This window comes from Abrus precatorius, unplaced genomic scaffold (genome assembly GCF_003935025.1).
Source record: "Abrus precatorius isolate BTA unplaced genomic scaffold, Abrus_2018 Scaffold3, whole genome shotgun sequence".
Taxonomy (NCBI): Eukaryota; Viridiplantae; Streptophyta; class Magnoliopsida; order Fabales; family Fabaceae; genus Abrus; species Abrus precatorius.
This window is the reverse complement of record NW_020874373.1, coordinates 15,447,886-15,470,967: the sequence shown is the minus strand read 5'-3', so window position 1 is coordinate 15,470,967 and position 23,082 is coordinate 15,447,886. Positions and strand designations below refer to the sequence as shown.

The 23,082-nt window shown below is 30.1% G+C and overlaps 1 protein-coding gene across 1 annotated transcript; it reads left to right on the top strand.

Annotated features, from left to right (window-relative positions):
* The first annotated feature begins 8,598 nt into the window (after window positions 1-8,598).
* LOC113861501 (NAC domain-containing protein 87-like) lies at window positions 8,599-11,120 on the top strand. Its single transcript, XM_027494350.1, has 3 exons — window positions 8,599-9,125; window positions 9,274-9,554; window positions 9,799-11,120. The coding sequence occupies exons 1-3, from the start codon at window positions 8,939-8,941 to the stop codon at window positions 10,576-10,578; spliced, it is 1,248 nt and encodes a 415-aa protein (XP_027350151.1). The 5' UTR covers window positions 8,599-8,938; the 3' UTR covers window positions 10,579-11,120.
* The last annotated feature ends 11,962 nt before the right edge of the window (window positions 11,121-23,082 follow it).

Sequence of the window (23,082 nt, the reverse complement as noted above, 5' to 3'; positions counted from 1 at the left end):
CCTAAAGTTATAAAAAGTCACTAAGAATGTATTAATATCTTGTTTCTGAAGGATTATTTAGATGCAAAAGTAATTTTTACCTTTCTTTCGAAATTAAATTTTACAAATAAATTTTTGAGTTTTACTTTTCCAATAATTAATATACTCTATTTTTTTTAAAAGAATAATGATGAATTAAAAAAGAAGATAAAAAAATAATTTACTTATTTATAACTAATTAATGGGTCATGAATTCCAATTAGTTTAGCTTAGGTTGTGGACTAAATGGCCTAACTATTAAATTCGAATTCTTTTTCTTATTCAATATGCAAAAGAAAAAGATTATCTTACAATGACGTGATTATTTGGTGGATTATTTAAACCTTTTATTTCATCATAATTAACGGCCAACAATTCAATTAGTTAAAACGCTAATTTATAATTCATTAATTCAATCATAGTTTAATTATAATCAAACCAGCAACAATTAAACATATAGTTTTAATATTATATAACATATTAAGTTATATATAGAATGTGACACACACACATATATATATAGAGAGAGAATTTAGATTAACATTAAGATATATATCACAAAATGATCATATTAAATGTCTTACAAGATAAAAATATATATCTATACACATAAGCCTTTGTTGATTTTTAAAAATTAGTATAATTTTTTTAAACAATTAATAAATTTTATTTAATAAAAGTAGACTAAATTAGTATTTTTATCCTCCAATTCAACAGTTAAATCCAATTTAATCATATAATTTTTAAAAATATTTTAAACAAGTTTTTTTATTAATATTTTTATTTAATTTTATGTATTTCAGTTGGTATTGAACTGCTTTAATCAATTTTTGACCAACTCTTTTGCTTTAATAATTTTTTAGATTATTCAGATTGATAACTTCGCTAATTTGATTGGCAATCTTATTTTAAAAACTATGATCATAATTGATTATACAAGTGCAACAATGTTACATGTAAAAAGTTTTTCAAATAGTAGAATTTAAACATTTAGATACCTGAATTTGTGTAAATTTTTTCTAAACGTGTTATTTCACAGAAGCAAGACTTTAGAGCGTTTAAAATAAAATATGTTAAGATTTTAGATGTGGAACTAAATATCCACTAAAACTTACACTATTTTAAACGTGAATATGCTATTGATTTTTTTTCAATTATATTAACAATGTAATTCACTTTTCAAACTATACACGATAGTTTTTTTTTTTTCATGAAATATTATATATTTAATTTAATTATATTTTTTATACCACAGGTGTTTTTTTATTGAAAGTAATCTTATTCGAAGAGGGTAATTACTATGAACAATAAAACTCTACCTCCAAATAATTTAAATATATTTAATATAATAAAATAAATATTCTTTTAAATTATTAAATTTTAAAAACTCATATAATATATTTTAAAATTTTTATTAAAAATTATTTTAATTTAATAATATTTATGCAATACACATAAAACTTACTAATATAACATCTAAATGTATATACTAAAGATGATAAATTCTTAAAGATTACAATTAAAACAATATTTATATTAATTCTGCATGTGTAACTTCTCAAAAATTTATTTTGTAACTATCTATGATAAAATATTTTTTTTTATATTTTCAGTTTTAAATATTATTATTTGAATTATTATTAATGACTTAACAAAATTACAAAATTAAGAATTATTTATACTTTTATCTTTTAAGATATAATAAAATTACAAATATGTTAGCGAGGTAAAAAATAATAATTTAGCTAAGATTTAAATTAACGTTTTGATTAAGCTCAATATAAATATTAGAATACTGTTAATTTTATTAAGTTATTATTTTATTATTTAAAGTAATCGACTAAATTTTTATTAACATGTTTTTTTATTGGTATTATCATTTATAAATTTTTTTATAGCAATTAATAATGTTATAATATTGAAATATATAATAATTTAATTTTTAATTATAGAAAAATAATAAATTACTTTAATTAAGGCATATTATTTTCATGTCTACTTGGAGGAAGAACTTTGCTGCTTATGGTAAAACAAGATTGCTTCAAGTGTAGGATATTTGAAATTTAGAAAAAAAATTATTATTTCTATGTTTATTAATTTAATTTGATAGTCATAATCTTAAATGCAAAATTGATTTAATTCTAACAATAATATCTAAAATAGTAAATTAATAAAAGATATTTGATGTAAGAAAAATCACATATTTTTTTAAAGAGAAAATCCTAATAAAAACTTTATTGTTATTAAAGATTGATTATTCAAATTTACGATATAAGATTGGATTTACTGAAAAATGAGTGTTACTACTAGGAAAGATCAAGACACGTTAAATGAACTTTGGATATTTTAACTCTGACTTGTCCAATGAATTTGAATAATTTTTTTTTTTAACAAATCTTCGTAGAAGAAAAAAATGAATTGATAAAAAAATTTAAAATTAACTTATATGTTTTAGCTTTTTATAGTTTCTTGAAGTCAAAATAGATGTATTTATTTTTATTTATAAGAAAAGATAAATATGTTTTATAATTTTAATTTACTTTATTTTTAATATATATTTATTAAAACATTTATCCGAATTGACTCTTATTATATACTTTGATAATTATATTTTAGGTCCATCTACTACATTTTGATTATACTTAAGTCATGAGATTTTGCCAAATGAGTTCTATCCAGTTGGGGTTTGAAAATTGCTCATTTGACCCCTTGACCAGTTATATCTTGAGCACACTCATTTCCTTAGGGCTTTTATTTCAGGACCGTTTGGAAGAAAATTTCGCCTCATTTGCTGCTGCTCGTAGTTCTTTGCTCTTGTTCCCTAGTTTGAAACTCCAGCAAGTTGAAATTGCTTGGAAGTCACATATATAAGATCTGTATAAATTCATATCTCTATTGTAGAAGCTTATCTTTTAATCTATTTAAGTACTTAAAAGTCAAATTATAACATTTTTTCCCCGAAAAATTCCTTGGTACACAGATTAATTTAAATGGGTTAGATTTAGCCATTGTTTTTATCTATCGTTCCCCATTTTCGTAGTTGACCCAGATGATAAAAAAAAAAATAGAATTTTCCATTTGAAGAGTCCTGCACCTTTAATGGTGTAGAATGTAGTATCAAGGAAAGGGTACCTCTGAATCTCTGACGATTACATGCAGTTGAGATATAAATCGCCCGCCATGCTATTTTCAACTTTGAACCAGGTTTATTTGTTTATAACGATTCTATCATCAGAACCATGTATTGTGCTAATTTATTTTAATTTAATGGCAGCCACACCCATGCGCCCTAATAATTAATAGTAATGTACTTCTACACCTAAGAGCAACCAATTTATGGGAAAATATCTACCCCCTCCTATTTTTTTTAACTAAGAAAAGTGATAAACTTTGAAACACTCTAGTCAATGAATACCCACTTGCTGATTAATTTTAACCGAGTAGTGACGGGGATCTTTGCTGGCAAACCTTGATAAACGTGGCTAGTTGTGAAGCTGTCATCACTGATCACGTTCGTCTTGGTCAATAATATTTCTCTTGCTCTCCAAATTGGTAGGAGCCAATTAATGCTATGGGTATTGGGATGGCATGGTACCACCCTGAGCTTGTCGTTTGGCCCTTGGCAAAAAGATTTTATTAAGGAACAACAATCCATTTTGATCTTTTTAGTAGAAGACAGCAAAGAAAAAATAAATAAAAAAAGAATTCAAATGAGTAATTTTTAAACTATTAAAAACTAAAGTAAAATTTTTATAAAGTTAAATACTACTAAGTTGATTGATGTTTATAATTTTAAGAATTAAAATATATATTTACTCTCTTACTATTCTTTGGTATTTGTGTGTTTTTATTTTTGGGGTAGGGGCAAAAGGGACCAGGCTGTGCTCATGTTGATGTGGACAGTGATGCCACCTAAATTTGTTATATTGCAATTCAATTTCAATCAAAATTGTCATCATATGTTATGTCCTCATTCGCTTATTAATGATTATTTGCACTGTTCTATTACTCATGCTCAAGTGGACTAGGGAACACTCAAATATGATTTAGCCCTTTCAAGAAGAAACTTGACGTGCCCAAAATTTCGTAGGTTCATTTTTGTTTCGTCTACATAATAGAGATGCTTCGATTTATCGATCATATATATCCATGAATAATGAATCCATGATTTTGTTAAGGATATTCCATGGAATCTCGTAACAGTGACAAAAATGTTTGATTTTGTGTCAAAGAAGCTTCAGTCACCTATTCCCCACCCCTTTTTCTTGGTTTTTTCAAAAAATAAAGGGAAAAGGATCTTTGAAGTTCGATTACTTCGACGCTTGGCGATAAGCATGGGCTAATCTTACTTTTGTGGGCCTACTGATTTACCTAAACTCCGGTTCATAACTTTAAAGATGATTAACTGACTTGAAATATTATTCTTTTGTATGAGAAAAAAACAAAAGCAATTTCGATTTCAGTTATATCTTATCTCTTCTTAATTTAATCCATGTCAACATGATTTGGTCATGTACATATGTGTGAATGAGACTTATGCATCATGACTTAAATACAATAATAATTACAACATGATAATAAAAAGCAGGTTCCTAATCCTACTTTGGCACGGGTAGATATGAATGTACACTCGGATGCATGGCATGCCACTTTTAGATACTCCAACTAATTAAAAATGATTACTGGTAATTACATTTGTATTACCAATAAGCTCCTTACCTATCATACATAATGAATTAAACAGAGAACGATATTCAGTTTTGTATTATAAAGTGAAAGAGAGATTTGCAGGTGTAACCACCAATAGCCGCAGCTTAACCATTTTTTGTTAGTCGTATTTGTTTAAAGTCTGAATGTTAGTATGCTAAGAAATTTTGGAGGATTTCGCTCTCTACCTCAATTATTAGTATTACTGTGCGACTTTTTGTGTGTGTATAATAAAAACATTTCTTAATTAACAATTAAAAAATAATTTTTTAATAAGTTAAAATTTGTTAAACTATTTTTATTAAATTTTTCTATGTTTTCTGATAAATATATTTAAAGAATTACATTAATTTTCAATCATAAACACAATAATACTTGGTGCAGAATAATTTTTGAAAGTTTAATCAACATGATAGGAATATTAATTGATGGATATTTATCGTAAAATAAATTCACTTGGTGCAGAACATTAAAATGGAAAGAGGGTAAGCGTTGATTAAGGTTGAAATACTGAGTTGATTAGCAGAAATAAGCTTTCTTGTTCATCCTTCTGGCTAGTTTTTCCCTAAGGAGAAACATTTTAAAAACTTAATTGTTGGATTGCGGCCAACTGTCTCAACCTATGAAACAGTGTAAATTTTATAGGAAGAATGGTCCCTACACTTCCCTGCTAATCTGATATTGCTGCGCTTTACGTTAGTATATATCACCAATAATTGCTGCTACCCTACCCCACCCCTTCTTTGCCCCCACCATCCCCATTCATTATTAATTAATCATAATAATCAGATTAAGGATTCTTTGCATCTCTTGTTCAAGTAAACCACACAATCACCATCCTCTCATCGCGCCCTCCGCATTTCTTCATTCAACGCCGATCAACGTGCGGTGGCGGGCGATCGGGGTGTAAATACGTGACACTTTTACTTTTTCTTTTCTTTTTTTACTTTTTAACCAGAGAAAATCTTATTCAAGTCAATAATTAAAATTAAAGTGTAAAGTATATTTATAATCTATAATTAAAATATATAGATTATTTATTAAATTTTACATTAGATTACATGTATGCTTCCTTGCAAACAAGCATAGCACTATTATTCATGGTCTGGCGTCATAAAACGTCACCTGTTTGGGGGCCTGTTAGGACTGTGGACAATGCTTCCGATTTTGCTATTGCGGTTGAGTTTCGTTGAGCAAAAGTCAAACAGTTTTTAGAGAAAGATAAAAGAGTTTCTCAAGGCTTCCATTCCAATCCAAACCACCCTCAAATCCCTCTATGTTGTTATCTTATTACATAATAACAATAAAATAATCAAGAAAGCATGCTCTGAGCATAGAAGGGGTCCACACGTTTTGGGTATTTTATTTTCTCCAAATTTTATTATTTTAGTGAACATAATTCCAAAAGTTAATTACTAATATAGAACTAGAAAAGCCAATCAAACTCAATATTGAATAAAATAAAGTATGCTTAGCGGAATTTATTCCGTATCGAGTGGTGGGGTTTGAATATTGTCTCGCAAAATTCGGAGGGCATGTGGCAGAATCAGCCACAGCCAAACATTAGAGGGCGCGTACCAATTTTAATTCTTGCACTTCACTAACCTTTTCCGATTTGGACATGTTTAATTAAATTTAAATCAATAACATGTTTAATCACATTGTAAAAAAATATTTTCCAGCTCATCCCACATTCATCTCCGATAATGTCAACACGTGTCCAGTGGCCGTAATTTTTAACGAACTTAGATTAAAAAATTGCAGATAGTTTGTGAAAAAATATTTAAAAAGATATTATATATAATAATTAGAGCGAGTGAGTGGTGAGTTGATCGGGTTGGTTTTGCATAAACAATAGCATTAGCGAGCGCAATTTCCTATGCAGGTGCATCAAAATGATATATTCAACGCCTCAAAGAGGAGGTGGTGGTGTTGGATTGAAACAGTATCCTTAACCAAAAAACAACCTTTTTTCAATGTCGGCGCCGGAATGTTTCACTTTTCACCCTCGGATCTCGTTATTGCGACGCGTTATTTTTGTTTTTCTTGGGGTTCTTTTTCCTCTTTAATAATTGATTAACGACGGCAGCTACGGCTCACCAAAGCCAATTTACGATTGTAGTAATCATGTTGACCTTTCCATGGTTAAAGATGATTATAATTAGCCATAATCACCTTCTTAATTTCCTCTAAAAGTAATGCTTTTATGAGTGTTGATCTCTCTTTATCGATATTAATGGTACATTTTCGGCTTAATTTAGTGGGGAAGGTCTATTAGAATGCCCATTTGTTGGCATATTTTTTGTTCCATATCCTCTATGATATTGACCATTTTATCTTTTTGCAAATTTGGTTTAGAAGTTTCAAGGAAGTTGCAGAGATAATGTCAATATTCAGCCCCATTTGTTTAGTGGCTAGTCCATCTTACTCATATATACATGACATGTGGTGAAATTAAATATTTATCGACGATAATGATTTATATATTGTTTTCTTCCAAACCAACAAAATCAGCTATCAGTACTTTACAATTATAAAAAGCATATATTTAATTTAAATATTAGAATAAGACAGATTCATTAATTCTCTCGATTAATTGTTTTTGCCATAAAATATTATGTTAATTAATTTAAAGTTTAGTTGTAACTTGCGATGTCAAAGGGGCAAATATTTCTAAACCTAATCTTTTAAAAATATAAAAAATCTAATATTTACCTTCTCTTGACACATGTACATATTTTTCTTCTTCGGTGTGTTATTTTCATTTATATTTATAAATATATAAAGAGGATGCAGGTGTTATTTTTTATTTTTATCACTGATGGTAGGAAAACAGTTGTAAAGATGTAGTTTGTTTAATTAAAAAGGAGGCTTCACATTTTAAGAATCAACAAACAAAATCTTCAATGCCTGGTAAGAATGGAACATTGGAAAGCTCTTGGAAAATTCACAATCCTTTTTTACAGCTTCTTCTCTTGACTTATGGGCCGGGTGTGAAAGCCTTTGGATTCTTCCCAACAGGCACTACTTTTTTTATCCTCTTCATTGTGTGGGGAATTGTTGCCATCAGTCCATAAATTCCATTATAAATATTTCATATTAATTAAAATATATAATAAGCTTGCCAATCATGTAAGCAGTAGATATGATATATCTATATTAATTGGTCTAATTTTTCAATGAGAGTAGGAAGCAAATGTGTATATATATTATATGAATTAGAAGCTGAGCCAAGCTAGCCACCAACTGAAACAACCACCACCCACCTAAAGCTGCTGGTATTTGTAGACAAAATCAAAATTTAAGAAATTAACTAAGCCACCCGAAGTAGCAGTAGAAGAATTAGCAACATCTGTTTTCAATAGCACACATTATTATAGGGGGAAAAATTAAAGACATAAAGGAGGAATAGGAGTTCATTTTATTTTCTACTTCTTCCACTGTTCCACAGATTTGAACGGAGAGGTAGCGGTGAATGATGATGGAAACAGGCAATGAAAATCTGCAAATGTTAGGTTGAAGCTAGCGGATGAAGTTGTTATATTTCATTTATTTTTAATATGAAAAAGTGGGGGGAGCCTATAGAGACTGGGCCCCACAAGCTTTGAAAGCTCCTTTTTTACCATTTCTTTTCTCACATTCGTTTTCAAAGGGGTAGATATACGAAGAAACCACCCATATAGGACATACGTCATAAACCAATAAAAGTATTCTATTTTATCCCTCATTTTTAATATTTTTCTTCATATCTCGTGATCTTATTCATCATCTTACATTTTTTTATTATTTTTTAAGCTACACTAAATGTGTACATTTTGTGACCATCTTTTCCCCCTAAATTATACTAGTATATTGAAAACAAAACAATAGAAAAAACAAAGAAAAAGAAAAACAAAACACCAATTGTAGGCTTCCTCAGCAAGTGCCTTGCACACCACGGATCTTACAGCGTGAGATGTGCGTGTAGACGCTCCTCTATTTAAGCACACCATCTTCCCTTCGTTCTACTTTCTTAAAAGCTTTCTTCCAATTCTTCTTCTTCTTCTTTTTCTTTCATCACTAGCTATCTAGAATTGATTCAACCCTCTTCAATTTCCATCTCTTGTTATAATTGCTTTTTTCTTCTCTTTCGTGTGAGATTATTTTGCTAGCTTGAAAACGCTACTGGGTTTTGTGACATATTTGAATACCTCAAACCCATATATTTGATTTCATGGAAGAGCCTGTTGTGGTGAACAAAGGTGAAGAGCCTCTGGATTTGCCTCCAGGTTTCAGGTTCCACCCCACTGATGAGGAGATAATCACTTATTATCTCACTGAAAAGGTGAAGAATAGTAGTTTCAGTGCAACTGCTATTGGAGAGGCTGATTTGAACAAGTGTGAACCTTGGGATTTGCCAAGTAAGTTTGGTTATTAATTTCTCTCTCATATTGTATCCTTATTATTTTTCTGATTGTGTTTTGATAATTTTAGATTGAATTCAAAACTGGGTTGAAGTGAAATAATGTTCTTATAAGTTTTTAATATGTGAAATGATTGATTGTGCAGAGAAAGCCAAGATGGGGGAGAAAGAGTGGTACTTCTTCTGTCAAAAGGATAGGAAGTATCCAACAGGTATGAGAACGAATCGAGCAACAGAATCTGGGTACTGGAAGGCCACGGGAAAAGATAAGGAAATTTACAAAGGGAAAGGGAACCTTGTTGGGATGAAGAAGACCCTTGTGTTCTATAGAGGGAGAGCTCCAAAGGGAGAGAAGACTAATTGGGTCATGCATGAATTCAGATTGGAAGGCAAATTCGCAATTTACAACCTTCCTAAGGCAGCAAAGGTGTGTATGAAAAGTGAACCTTTTTTTTGTTTGGTTTGTTGCTTTATTTACCATTTTATCTTAGGAATTTTTTCATCCTCCTCCCTTTTTCACTTTTTAGAAAGTGTCTTTTTTGTGTTAGTTTGGGAGTTTCTTTCATGCAGTCCCTTTAGTCATATAGCTTTAGTTTGATTAATTAATTGTCTCAAGAAGCTAACAGTTTGCTTTTTTCAATTTTGTTTCTTTTGGGATGATATTATTGCAGGATGAATGGGTTGTCTCAAGGGTTTTTCACAAGAACACAGATGTTAAGAAGACCTCAATTCCTGGCCTTTTGAGAATTAACTCTATAGGGGATAATGATCTTCTTGATTATTCTTCACTCCCACCTCTCATGGATCCTCCTTATGCTAACACCAACAACAAGTTTGCAGGTTACAGTGACCAAGACTTTAAGGGTTCAACAAACCCACTTTCATCAACTAAATCACAATCAGAGGGCTATTATCTTCCCAGCTTCTCCATCAACAATCAACACCAGCTTCTGATCAAGCCAGAAGACCACAGAACCTATGAGATTCCCACAATTAACTACTCCAACCAAGCCAATCTCGGCAACCCAATGGACAATAACACACTCTCACCCTCTCAAATTCGTAGTACCCAAAACCCAAGCTCCCCCTTGAACATGTTCTCTGATTACTACATGCACCAAAACAGGATGAAAAATTCACTCATGCCAAGTGTTGCAGGCTCAGGTTTTGGGAGCAATAGTAACCATGATCAAGCTATTCTAAGAGCATTTGCAGCAAAGAATAACGAGTACTACATAGGTGGATTGGACAATCAGTGCAAGATGGAACAGTTCTCTTCTAACCACTCACAAGACACAGGCTTAAGCAACGACAGAAACACTGACACATCCTCGGTGGTTTCAAAGCAAGACAACATGGGAAGAAATAGGGCATTGTACGAGGATCTTGAAGGTCCTTCATCAGTTGCACCTCTCTCAGATTTGGAATGCCTGCAGTGGGATGATTACTGAAGTGTGATGATCATAGAGAGAATTGAAAGCAAGTTTGCCGATCCATGGTTTTTTTATTTTGGGATCATAAGCATCATACATAGTAATTATTACATACCTTGGTTTTTTCTTTTTGGGTTTTTCGTTGGTTTTTAAACAGTCTTCTACATACTGATTTTATCATTATAAATATGATACACATTTTTAGACATCACAGGGAAGTTCTTGGGTACACATACACTGTATAGATTTATGATATCCAGGATTTTCAGTATTAGTTTTTTCTTTTCTTCATAGGTTATATCGAAGGGGGGAAGGACCTGGTGAATCATGTACATCTATATTCTTTTGTTATATTAGTGGGTTTGTTTTATTCTTTTTCTTTGAATTTTTCTAGTTGCTTTATTCCAAGTTCGACTCGTCGCTTCTGTATACAAATCAGAATTTTCTCTGTATTAATTAAATCTTGTTGAATCCTTCAGATCAGTGTTTTTTGTTTATTTGCTCTTGTAGACATTGCGAACCAAAAATATTCACTCTATATTTGGCACTCGTTATAAGCCCCTCAATTCTTCCTGCTGCATATTATATATTTTTTATGCTGTCGAATGTATCTTTGTGACACACCACCAAGAGTGCGGAGCATTAATTTCCAAGAAAATTCTTTTTCTTTTTTCTTTCCAACCTGTGAATTTAAAGGTTTTGGTTACCTAGCTAGTGCCTCCCACCATGACACCAATGTTGTCTCCTTTCAAAATTTCAAGTACACCGCGTAAGATATGATGCTTTTGATCACGTCGAAATTTCTTGTGAACTAATCATCAATGAATTGAAATTGGTAATTGCTATCCTAGCACATTGTTTTGGGGGTAAGAAATTAATAAAAAAAACATTCAAAATTATAAAAAAGTGTATATTATTTCATTTTCAATAAAATTACTTTAAATTATTTAACAAATAGTTTTAGATCACTAATTAGTACTTGTATATACTTTTAGTCATACTAAGGATATTAGTTAAATAATAAAAAAAATATTTTTATCAGAAAACACGTTAAAAGTGTATAAAAAAATTAAGATGAGAGTATTGATGAGATTTTTCAATTTTTATTTTATCAATCGATGCCTTAAAGCACCTGCTCCCATTTACTTGTTTTTTAAATATATTTTCTATCACAAACATTCATTTATCTATGCATACATCCATAAATACATATGTGTGTGGATTTGTTTGTAGAGAGAGATCATAATATATTAAATGAAAGAGAATGTATTCTTATATAAAAATAAATAAATGTTGAATACAATTATATAAATGATCAACATTAAAAATTAATTAACTCACCTAATTAATTTTGACAAAATATATGCTTTTTTTAAAAATAATAAATAATTTTTATGTTTAAATTATGATAATTCATTATAAGGATTAATAATTAAAATTTGATTACTTCAGTCTTACATTAAAAAAAATATCGTTTGTCCATGCACAAAATAGCTAATATACTAAGATAAGCATTAATAATGTAACTTATGCACTCCATTTTTTTTATGTGGGAAATGGAAAAAAAAATTAAATAAAAAAACAGAAGAAGAAGAAGAAAAAAATATAATAGGTGAGAGTGCTAACTAGGAATATGAATATTATTATTAAGATAATTCTATCATAATAAACCATAAAAGAAATAAATGATTAATTATTTTTTTAAAGAAATTATATATATATATATATATATATATTATATAAAGATATGTTGACATTAAATACGAAATTTCCAACTATTGACTTAAAAGATTTTTATCTAATAGATCAAATTTATAAAATTTTATATAAAAATAAAATTAACAGATATTTTATTACATTATTTTTTAATGAGTATTTTATTTTTAAAATATAAAGAAATTTTAAATAATATATATTTTTATATAAAATTTAATATACATAATTATAAAAATAATATAAAATGATTCAATAGTTTAACTGCTGTCTTTGATGAAAAGTTATTTATAGTGTAAGTGTTAAGTTTAATGTTTAGTGTAAAAAAATTGTAACATATATGTAAGTAAATTTTTAAAAAACATTATTAAATATTTTTTATAGTAGTTTTTAATATCCTCGCAACGTGATTTTTAATAATTTTTTTATTATTGATTTGCTGTTAAGACACGAATCAGCGTAGGCATGTATATAACTGGAGAAATGAATATGTAGAGACTGGAATGTGAGCAAGCACCAAATAGTCAAGTTGATGAAGCATGTGAATAATTCCCTGAATCTGCGCAGAAGATGCCTGTGGGGAGAGCATTTCCAGAATATTAAAGGACATAAACCAGAGAGTCTCCATAATAATAATTACAAATTAACTGTTTCTGTGACAACAATGGCAGGTTTCTTGATTGCCGCTGAATCTTTTGTTGAAAGAAACCTAGTCATCACATGTCCAACTAAATCATGTCATAGGTTGAGCTGTTAACGGTGTGCCATCTTTCTTTTCTGACATTTGTGCAAAATATACATATGTATACCACATATACATGTCTCGTGGGTGTAGCATTACACTAATTTCCGCAACCTACCTTATACTCTCATATATACTTTATTTCTATATAGGTATACATTTGTGTGCACTTTTTTTCTCACTTTAATTAGCCCATGTATGTGTGATGAGTGTGTTAGGCAAATAATTGAGTCTCAAGGGATAAGATCATAAGAGGGAACCAAAAGGTATAGAAATACATGTGAATGTGAGAAGAACAAAGGGATAGGATAAGAGGGATGGGTTTATAAGCAAAGGCTAAAAAAGGGTGAGTGAGAGATAGATTGATGGATAGATAAATGATGGGGTACATAGGAAGCACGGTAGAGGTGGCGGGGGAATGGGATAAGGGTATCGGTTATTGGAAGAGAAGAAAGGTTTAACCATTAATCATGTGATGTGAGCATAGAGTTTTGCTTGGGTTTTTTTATGTGATTAAATGGAAATATGTTAAGTGCATATTCTTTTCCATTCAAAGCAAAGCGTTCATTGCGGTTTTATGCTTGCGGGGAACTTAACTGCACTTTTATGGTTGTGCCTTCTTTGGCTTCTTCCGTCTTATAATGCGCTGCCAATCGATCTTGGTGTTTTTGTTTCATCTTTCATGGTGTGTAAAGGTTGAGAAAGTGATTTGTGGGAAGCAAAGGAATAAAGCGTGAAATTCTCAATCATCATAAAATAGACTACCTTTAGCCCTCTCTTTTTAAAAGAGTTATATCATTTATATAATATTTTATTTTTATCTTTTAAAAATTTATATAATTATAATTTCTCTTTTCTAAAAGCAGTTTGATATTGCCAAAAAAATTCATCCTTACAAGTACTCCTCCCACCCGCTTCAACTTTGACAAAAACAATTTATTGGACCGTGTCTGAATTAAATTTTTCCCCAATATGTAAATACAAGAGATCTGGCAAGTTGCATATGTATACCCACATTAAACCCCAAACTCGACCCCACTCTATATAATAATTTAACTATAATATGATTTTTATTGTGTCTATGAATATCTCGCGTGCAGGCATTAAATACATTATATTAATTCTTTTTTTACTTTTTTTAAAAATATTATTTTTATTCTTTTTATATGTTAAATACTTTTCATTTGTTCATTCATTTCAATAGAAATCTCAAATATAATAGTAGTTAGAATATCTATTAAGCTTATATGTATGCTTAAATTAATTGTATAATTTGATTATTAAATTTCTTACTTTCTTAAGTTTTTAATATCTTTTTATGAGAAGGTGCAAAAAGAAAAGAGGAGGAGGGGTTGAGTCATCACTTTTTCATTCCTATCCAAGCCTCTTTTTTTTTTTTTTTAAAGTACACATTTCTTTTCATTGACAAATTAATATATATTATACTGATTTATTTTAATATAAATATGTAACACTTTTTTTTCTCCCTCTCTCTGTAAATCACAACATTATGGAAACAATTAATTCAAATCTTACAACTAACTTGGAAACTTTAGACGATGAAATAAAGACTTTTCGTGAAGTGCCAAAACTAACAATAAAAATATTTTAAAATTGATATTATCTTTAAATTTTCAAAATCGGTAATAAACATTTAAGATTAGTTGACTAAAATACTGAGAGTGGTATAATTTATATGTGTATATATGTACGTATGCACTAAATTATATTATTTTTTAATTTTATAAAATATAATTGATCAAAGAATCGTGAAATAAAAAAGGAAATAAAAAAATAAAGCATTACAGTTTAAATAATAATAATTTGTTGCATGAAAAATGGGAGAAGCGCGAGGGACTCACGGACCAATGAGGAGCCTACAACAAATGATCTTCTAGATCTCTGTCCTGATGAAAACGATATACCTACCTAGCTAACATCATCTTATGATGTCAAATTCTTCTAAAGTTCTATGTCCATTGCACTGCGGATATAACTTTACTTTGTTTAGTTTCATTGTATTTTAATTCTTATATATTAATTTTTTTAATGTTAGATTTTAAAGATTTTTTAAATAATTTTTTTATTTGCAAAATTAAGCAAATGTAGTTATTTTCATTAATTATTTTACTTAAAATTCTGAGTTTTTATTTTTTAATAAAAAATTTGAAAGTAAGAATTTTAGTATGAAGTTGATAAATTTTGAATTATTTTTAAGGCAAGAATTAAGATTTAAAGAAAACATATTTATTTTAAATAAAATCTATTGTTTTGGTCAATGAGTTTGAGGAAAACATTATTAAATTGATTAAATTTATAAATATTTTAATTAAAAATGATAATTTAGGATTATAAATAAAAAATGCATAAATTAAGTTTATTTAATTTTAAAAATAAAAATTAATTAACTTAAAAATAATTGAGAGTCTAAATCATTACATAATTTAAATTAAAAAATTTAAAAGTATAATTAAGCATTAGTTTTTTTACTATTTTCTAATTTTAAATTTTTATCTCTGTCCTATTTAATTAAAAAAAAAAATGGGGTGAGGATTTGACCATTGAATTTTTTATTTTATTTTTATATATTATTTGTACTATCTAGGAAGAGAGTAGCATATGAAATATGAATGCAGCTTTATAGGCCTGGGAATGAATTTCTTTGGGCGTTCAATTTCTAGTATCTTTCTTTTTCTTTTACCAAAAATATTATATTGAGGCTGGCACATGAAGAACACGTTGCCTAAACGTGGTTAATGAATAATTTTCTGTTACCCAAACGTGGTTAGTTCTTAAAATTTTTAGACATCAATTATTTTATCCTTTAAAATTTACACATTGATTTTATTCTTAAAATTATGCAAAAACAATAATAAAATATTTAGTCTATCATATTACCAAAATTAATTGTTTTAATATATACATGATTACTCATTTTATCAAACAATATATTTTCATTTTTATGAGAGGAAAATATAATTCTAAAAGATGAAGAATAAGAATTACATATAAAATTGATAATTCTAACACTTTGACATAAAATGTGAAAAAATTACGAAATCACCTTAAATATTAAATAAAAATAGTAAAAGAGGATAAACGTGTGCAATTGAATTTTGGAATGGAGTTAAAATGAAAGATAAAATTCCAACAATGAGATATCTTCAGCAATAATCTCACATGCGAATAAATTTTAAAATAAAGATGAAATTATCAATAACCCATTTTTCCTATTAGTTTTTTTATAATATTTATTGTTAACAAATTTAATCAAGATTAATTAGACAGAATAAAATGTCAATTTTTTATATAATTTTAGTGACTAAAATATCTTTTCACAATTTTAGAAATTAAAGGAACCAAAATAACATATTATTGAATTTCACACAGAGGAAAGAAGATGGTGTCATTTGGTTGGATCAATTACCTAATAATAAACAATATCATCTGATACATTTATGGACATTCAGCATGTGAACTAAAGGGTAGTATGTTTTGTTGGATATTTTATGAGTGGACTAACATAAATTAATTCATACTGTAAAATTTTATTTAAATCCAGATTAATTAGATGTCAAAATTATTGAATTATATTGTTTAGCCCATATTATAAATAATTATTGTTATTGGGCTTATCAATAGATATGGTTGTATGGTTATTATTATTGGGTTAAACCATAGTGGGTAGGTTTGACCCATTTGATTATTAACCAAATAGACCCCTGCTCCTAACCATTTTAGAGTAACTGTTGTCCCATTGAGACAACTTACGTGAAAAATCTGAAAGGGTGATAGGAGGAGTTTTCTCTCTCTGTTTTGTGTCTCTTTCATCAATCATAGAAAGCACTTAGTCATAGACTCATCAACTTCAACTGTTCCGGATAATTCTAACATTGATCTCATTATAGTATTTCTTTATCACTTGTCATATTAAGAATTAGATTATAATTTTTCCTTCAAATGGTATCAGAGCTTGTCTAATTCTGATATGTCAGTGATTAATCTTGAAATTAATTTGGGGCTTTTGTTGCTGATAATATTGTGATAATTTTGACATAAAAATCATGCAAAACAAATCACTGTACAAAGGAGATTTTAATTTTGAAATTACAAACCCTAATTTTTTTAAATTAAAATTGTCGTCTTTCATCATGAATCCAATACTTAATTTTTTTTTGTTTATCGCGTTTTCGGAATGGGTGAAACAATATTACATTAATCACTTTTGCTGAATCAATATTTTATAATAATTTTTTTTCATATTATTATATATTGTCGAATCCCGGTTTTATAAGAATTTCTTTTATTTACTGTGTTTCGACATTGTTAATGTTACTCGAATCTCTATTGTCAAATTCACGTTTTATAAGAAATTTTTTTATTACTTTGCTAATAAAAACCTTACGAGCGATAAAAGCTTTTGTTTATTATCTTTGTGGATGAAGGCAATTGAGATGAAAATATTATATAATATTACGCTATGTTTCATTGAGATAAATTATACATTCTATGATGAAAGATTTAATTAAAATATTTATAATAATTTACTCAATTTGTACTTCATCGTATGTTTATTGTTGATTATTATAATTATGTCATATTGTTATTAAAGAATTTTGTGACATAATTTTTTTCTTTTTGAGATGTGTTGATTCTAGACCATTTTATATTGTTGTTGAGTATTTATCATAATTGTGAACTCACCTTTGTGGGACGGATTGTGATGAAATACTATTATATGAAAAATTATTATTATTAATGTGGCATTGGGAATTGTTTTAAATAATGCACATACCCTGTCGGTTTGTCTTTATTAATATAGTTCCTAATGATTAACAATTATATTTTAAAGTTTTCAGTATCCTCTCGATATTAGCTTTAAGAATATGATTGTTTTTCTGTATTGTGAGAGTTAACTCTTGTATTATAATCCGGGACCCTTAGGCAGGATTATAATTGCATGAGATAACCTTATTATTGTCATAAGCTCTATTTTGTCTATCGGGTTTGCTTGACAAAAATCTCCCATTTATGTATAAACTCCAGCTTTGCCAATGACCATGAACTCTTTACCAAAGCTGAATGGTAGTAATTATGAGGACTGGGCTGATTTTGTTAAACTGTTCCTTACCTTTTCTAATGTCGATGTTGCCCTTACTGAGGATGAGCCAAATGCTCCCACACCTGAATCTTCCTCTGCTGATAGAAGAGAATATGATAAATGGACTCATTCTAATAAAGTGTGTCTGATGACTATGAAGTTTACTATGGACAAGACCATCAAAGATTACATTCCCGAGACGAAGAATGCTAAGGAGTTTCTTGAGTCTATGGGCAAGAAGTTTAAGAAGTTTGATAAGACAGAAAAGGCCTATTATCTTTCCTTGTTGACAAAGACTAGATATGATGGCGTGTCTGGTGTTCGTGAACATGCTATGAAGCTTACTAATTGGTACAACAAGTTGAAATCTATGAAAGTGGAGCTTGGAAGTGATTTTCTAGTTTGGCAAGTGTTGGACTCTCTTCCTTTTGAATTTGATGTTTTGAAGACTTCTTATAATGCGCAAAAGGAAGAGTGGTCTATTGATGAACTTGCAACCATCCTTAATCAGGAGGAGCAGACAATGAGGAAGGGAAAAACTCAAGTTGCTCAGATGATTTCCCATAAGAGTTATGACAATAAGAAGAATCACTTTAAAAGGAAGAGTAGCAAGCCTCAATTCAAGAAGAAGGGGAATAATAATTTTGGACCTTCTTCAATCCATGAAAATGGTGAACCATTTGGTGTGAAACAGAGATTCAATGACACTTGCAAGCATTGTAATGTGTATGGGCACAAACGATCTGCATGCTTTAAGTTCAAGAAGTGGCTAGAGTGGAAAAAGAAAGGTATTCATCTAGCTCTAGTGTGTTTTAAATCTAATTTTGTTGATGTACCTTCTCATACTTGGTGGTTAGATTCTGGGACGACTATTCATATTACAAAATCTGTGTAGGAGCTCAAAACGAAGAGAAGGCCAAATGATGGAGAGGTGTCTGTTGCAGTTGGAAATAGAATGAATGTTAAAGTAGAACATATAGGAGTAGTGGCTTTGAAATTAAGTACTGGACATGAATTGATTTTGCAAGACACTGTTTGTATACCTTCTATGAGAAGGAATTTAATTTCAATTTCTGTTTTGGATGATTGTGGTTACTCTTTTCAATTTGGATCAAATAAAGTTGTTTTTTATTATAAGTCTGTTGCTGTTGGTTATGGTGTTAAGTTGAATGGCATGTATATGTTGAATCTTGATCCTCTTTCTATTGAACAACAATATTCCAATGTTAATAATGTTGTTGGGCAAAAACGTGGAAAAGTTGTTAAGAATTCTTCTATGTTATGGCATAAAAGATTGGGACACATATCACGAGAAAGGATGGAGAGATTGATCAAGGAGAACATTCTTCATGATGTGGACTTCTCTGATTTTAATACTTGCATTGATTATGTGAAAGGGAAGCTCACTGCTGGAATAAGGAAGAAAAGGATTGCTAGGAGTGAAGGAATACTACAGTTGATCCATACAGACATATGTGGACCAATTACTCCCATTGCTCTAGGAGGATTTAGATATTTTATCACGTTCACTGATGACTTCTATAGATTTGGTTGGGTTTATCTGCTACGTGAGAAATCAGATTCTTTGGATGCTTTTAAAAATTTTAAAGCTGCTACTGAGTTAAAGTTCAACTCATAAGTTAAGTGTGTTAGGTCAGACAGAGGTGACGAATTTTATGGAAGGTATGATGAAACTGGTAGAAATCCTGGTCCCTTTGCAAGATTTTTACAAGATGTTGGTATTGAAGCACAATATACTATGCCAGGCACTCCGCAACAAAATGGTGTCGCTGAAAGGCGAAACCGTACTCTCATGGAGATTATTAGGTGTATGCTTAGCCATTCAACTCTTCCTGAATTTTTGTGGGGAGAAGCATTACCTATATTTTAAATCATGTGCCTAGTAAATCAATTCCAAGGACTCCATATGAACTTATGACATGGAGAAGGCCTACTCTGAAGCATTTTCGTGTTTGGGGTTGTAAAGCAGAAGTTAGGCTCTATAATCCAGAAATAAAGAAGCTTGATTCAAAGACAATTAGCGGTTTTTTTGTAGGGTATTGTGTAGGCTCCAGGGGTTCTAGATTTTACTGTCCCACTCATACCACCAAAGTTGTTGAGTCTGACCGTACTGTCTATTTTGAAAATAATTCAGAACATGTTATAAATCAGGAGCCACGTATTGTCAACTTTAGAGAAGAACATGTCACTATTCCTGTGCCTATTACTTCTTTGTCTGAGCCTATGCCGACTGTTGTAGCCCATGATGAAACCACTGATCCCATTGTTCATGCTAATGTTGATCCAGATGTTGATCATAATGTTCAGAATCTTGATATTGTTGTGCCTCAATTGAGACGATCTGAACGTGTTCCTAGATCTACTGGACCTACTTAGTTCAGGGATTATTTTGTTTATTTGCAGGAACATGAGTTTACTTGTATTCAGGATTCTGATCCCATTACTTTCCATGAGGCTGTTTCTAATTCTCATGGTTCACAATGGTTAGATGCCATGGAAGATGAATTGGCTTGTATGCAAAAGAATGATGTATGGGATTTGGTGGAATTGGCCAAAGGTTGCAAACCTGTTAGTTGTAAGTGGGTCTTTAAAACCAAACGTGATGCTAAAGGAAGAATAGAGAGGTACAAAGCCAGACTTGTTGCTAAAGGATACAACCAAAGGGAGGGCATAGACTATAAAGAGACGTTCTCTCCTGTCTCTACTAAAGACTCTTTTCGTATTGTGATGGCGTTGGTTGCTCACTTCGACCTAGAACTTCATCAGATGGATGTAAAGACAACATTTTTGAATGGTGATTTATTATTGGAGAATGTCTATATGAACCAACCTGAGGGTTTTGTTGAAAGTGGTAAGGAACATATGGTCTGCAAATTAAAAAGGTCCATTTATGGTTTGAAGCAAGCTTCTAGACATTAGTATTTGAAGTTTGATCATATTGTAAGCTCTCTTGGCTTAAAGGAAAATGCAGTTGACCAATGCATTTACCTAAAGAATAGTGGGAGAAAAATTGTTGTTCTTGTTCTTTATGTCAATGACATCCTTTTGGCTAGTAATGATGTGAGTTTTCTAAATGATACTAAACAGATGCTTATAACTCATTTTGATATGAAGGATCTTGGTGATGCATCTTTTGTTTTGGGCATCGAGATTCATCGTAATAGATCTTGTGGTATCCTTGGGTTGTCTCAACAAGGATACATTGGTTTAATATGCAATTTTGTAAGCCCTGTGTTACACCTATTCAAAAAGGTGAAAAATTTTCTAATGCCCAGTGTCCTCAAACTGAAAATGAAATGGTAGAAATGGAGAAAATCCCTTATTCTTCTGTTATTGGCAGCCTTATGTATGCTCAAGTTTGTACACATCCTGATATTGCTTTTGTTGTTGGTGTACTTGGGAGATACTTGAGTAAACCTGGTATGGCACATTGGCAGGCTGCAAAGCGTGTTTTGAGGTATCTAAAAGGTACCAAAGATAATATGCTTACATATAGGAGGTCAGATCATCTTGAGGTGACAGGTTATTGTGATTCTGATTATGGTGGTTGTCCAGATGATCATAAATCCACATCAGGTTATGTATTCATGTTAGCTGGAGGAGCTATCTCTTGGAAGAGTGTCAAACAGACTCTTACAGCCACGTCAACTATGGAAGCATAGTATATAGCTTGTTATGAGGCTACATGTCAAGCAATATGGTTGAAAAACTTTATTGTTGAATTCAATTTTGTGGAAAGCATCTCTAGGCCTCTAACTATATATTGTGATAATTCTGCAGTAGTTAGTTTCTCTCTTAATAATAAAAGCTCAAAGCGAACAAAACACTTTGAGACAAAGTTTATGTTTGTGAGAGAGAAAATACAAGAGTTTAAAACCAGTGTCGAGCATATCCCTACTGAGCTTATGATTGCATCCATTAACAAAAGGGATAATTGTTAAAGTTTTTGTTGATCATGTAACCCGTATGGGTGTAATAAAGTCCCTTTAATATTTTAGATTAGTGGGAGTTTATTCTTATATTTTGTTATGACCTCGTATTTATGATGTTTTTTTTGTGATATTGATAATATTTGAGACATTATTCAAACCATAGTCATTGTTGTTTTTTTTTTTTTTGCCATATATAATTGTTTTGTTCAATTTAAATTATTATGACTCTTATTGTATATGCATATACTGTGATGGAAAATTATGGAGACATTTTGGACCCAGTCTCAATATTGTTGTTGTAATAAGATTTATTGAATCTTATGAAGCATCTTGGGCGGATGCTTGGGTCATTTTGTTGGGAAAATTGCACTTTGTTTACAGCTTGGCATGCCGTTTTATTGTGCTTTCCCATTTGTCTATATTCCACTTTCTTGTTGAGTCACTAGATATAAGTATCTTATAATGTATGATCTCACTACTCCTTCGAGTATGATTTTCTGCATTGTTGAGATGCTTATAGTTCATGTTGGCTTATTTTGGTATCTTGTTGTGACCATATATTGTTGATTAATCTGGAATAATATGATGTTTTGATTTATGTTGTCCAAGTGGGAGATTGTTGGATATTTTATGAGTGGACTAACATAAATTAATTCATGTTGTAAAATTTTGTTTAAATCCAGATTAATTAGATGTCAAAATTATTGAATTATATTGTTTAGCCCATATTATAAATAATTATTGTTATTTGGCTTATCAGCAGATATGGTTGTATGGTTATTATTATTGAGTTAAGCCATAGTGGGTAGGTTTGACCCATTTGATTATTAACTAGAGAGACCCTTGCTCCTAACCATTTTAGAATAACTGTTGCCCCATTGAGACAACTTACGTGAAAGATCTGAAAGGGTGATAGGAGGAGTTTTCTCTCTCTATTTGTGTTTCTTTCATCAATCATAGAAAGCACTCAGTCATAAACTCATCAACTTCAACTGTTCTGGATAATTCTAACA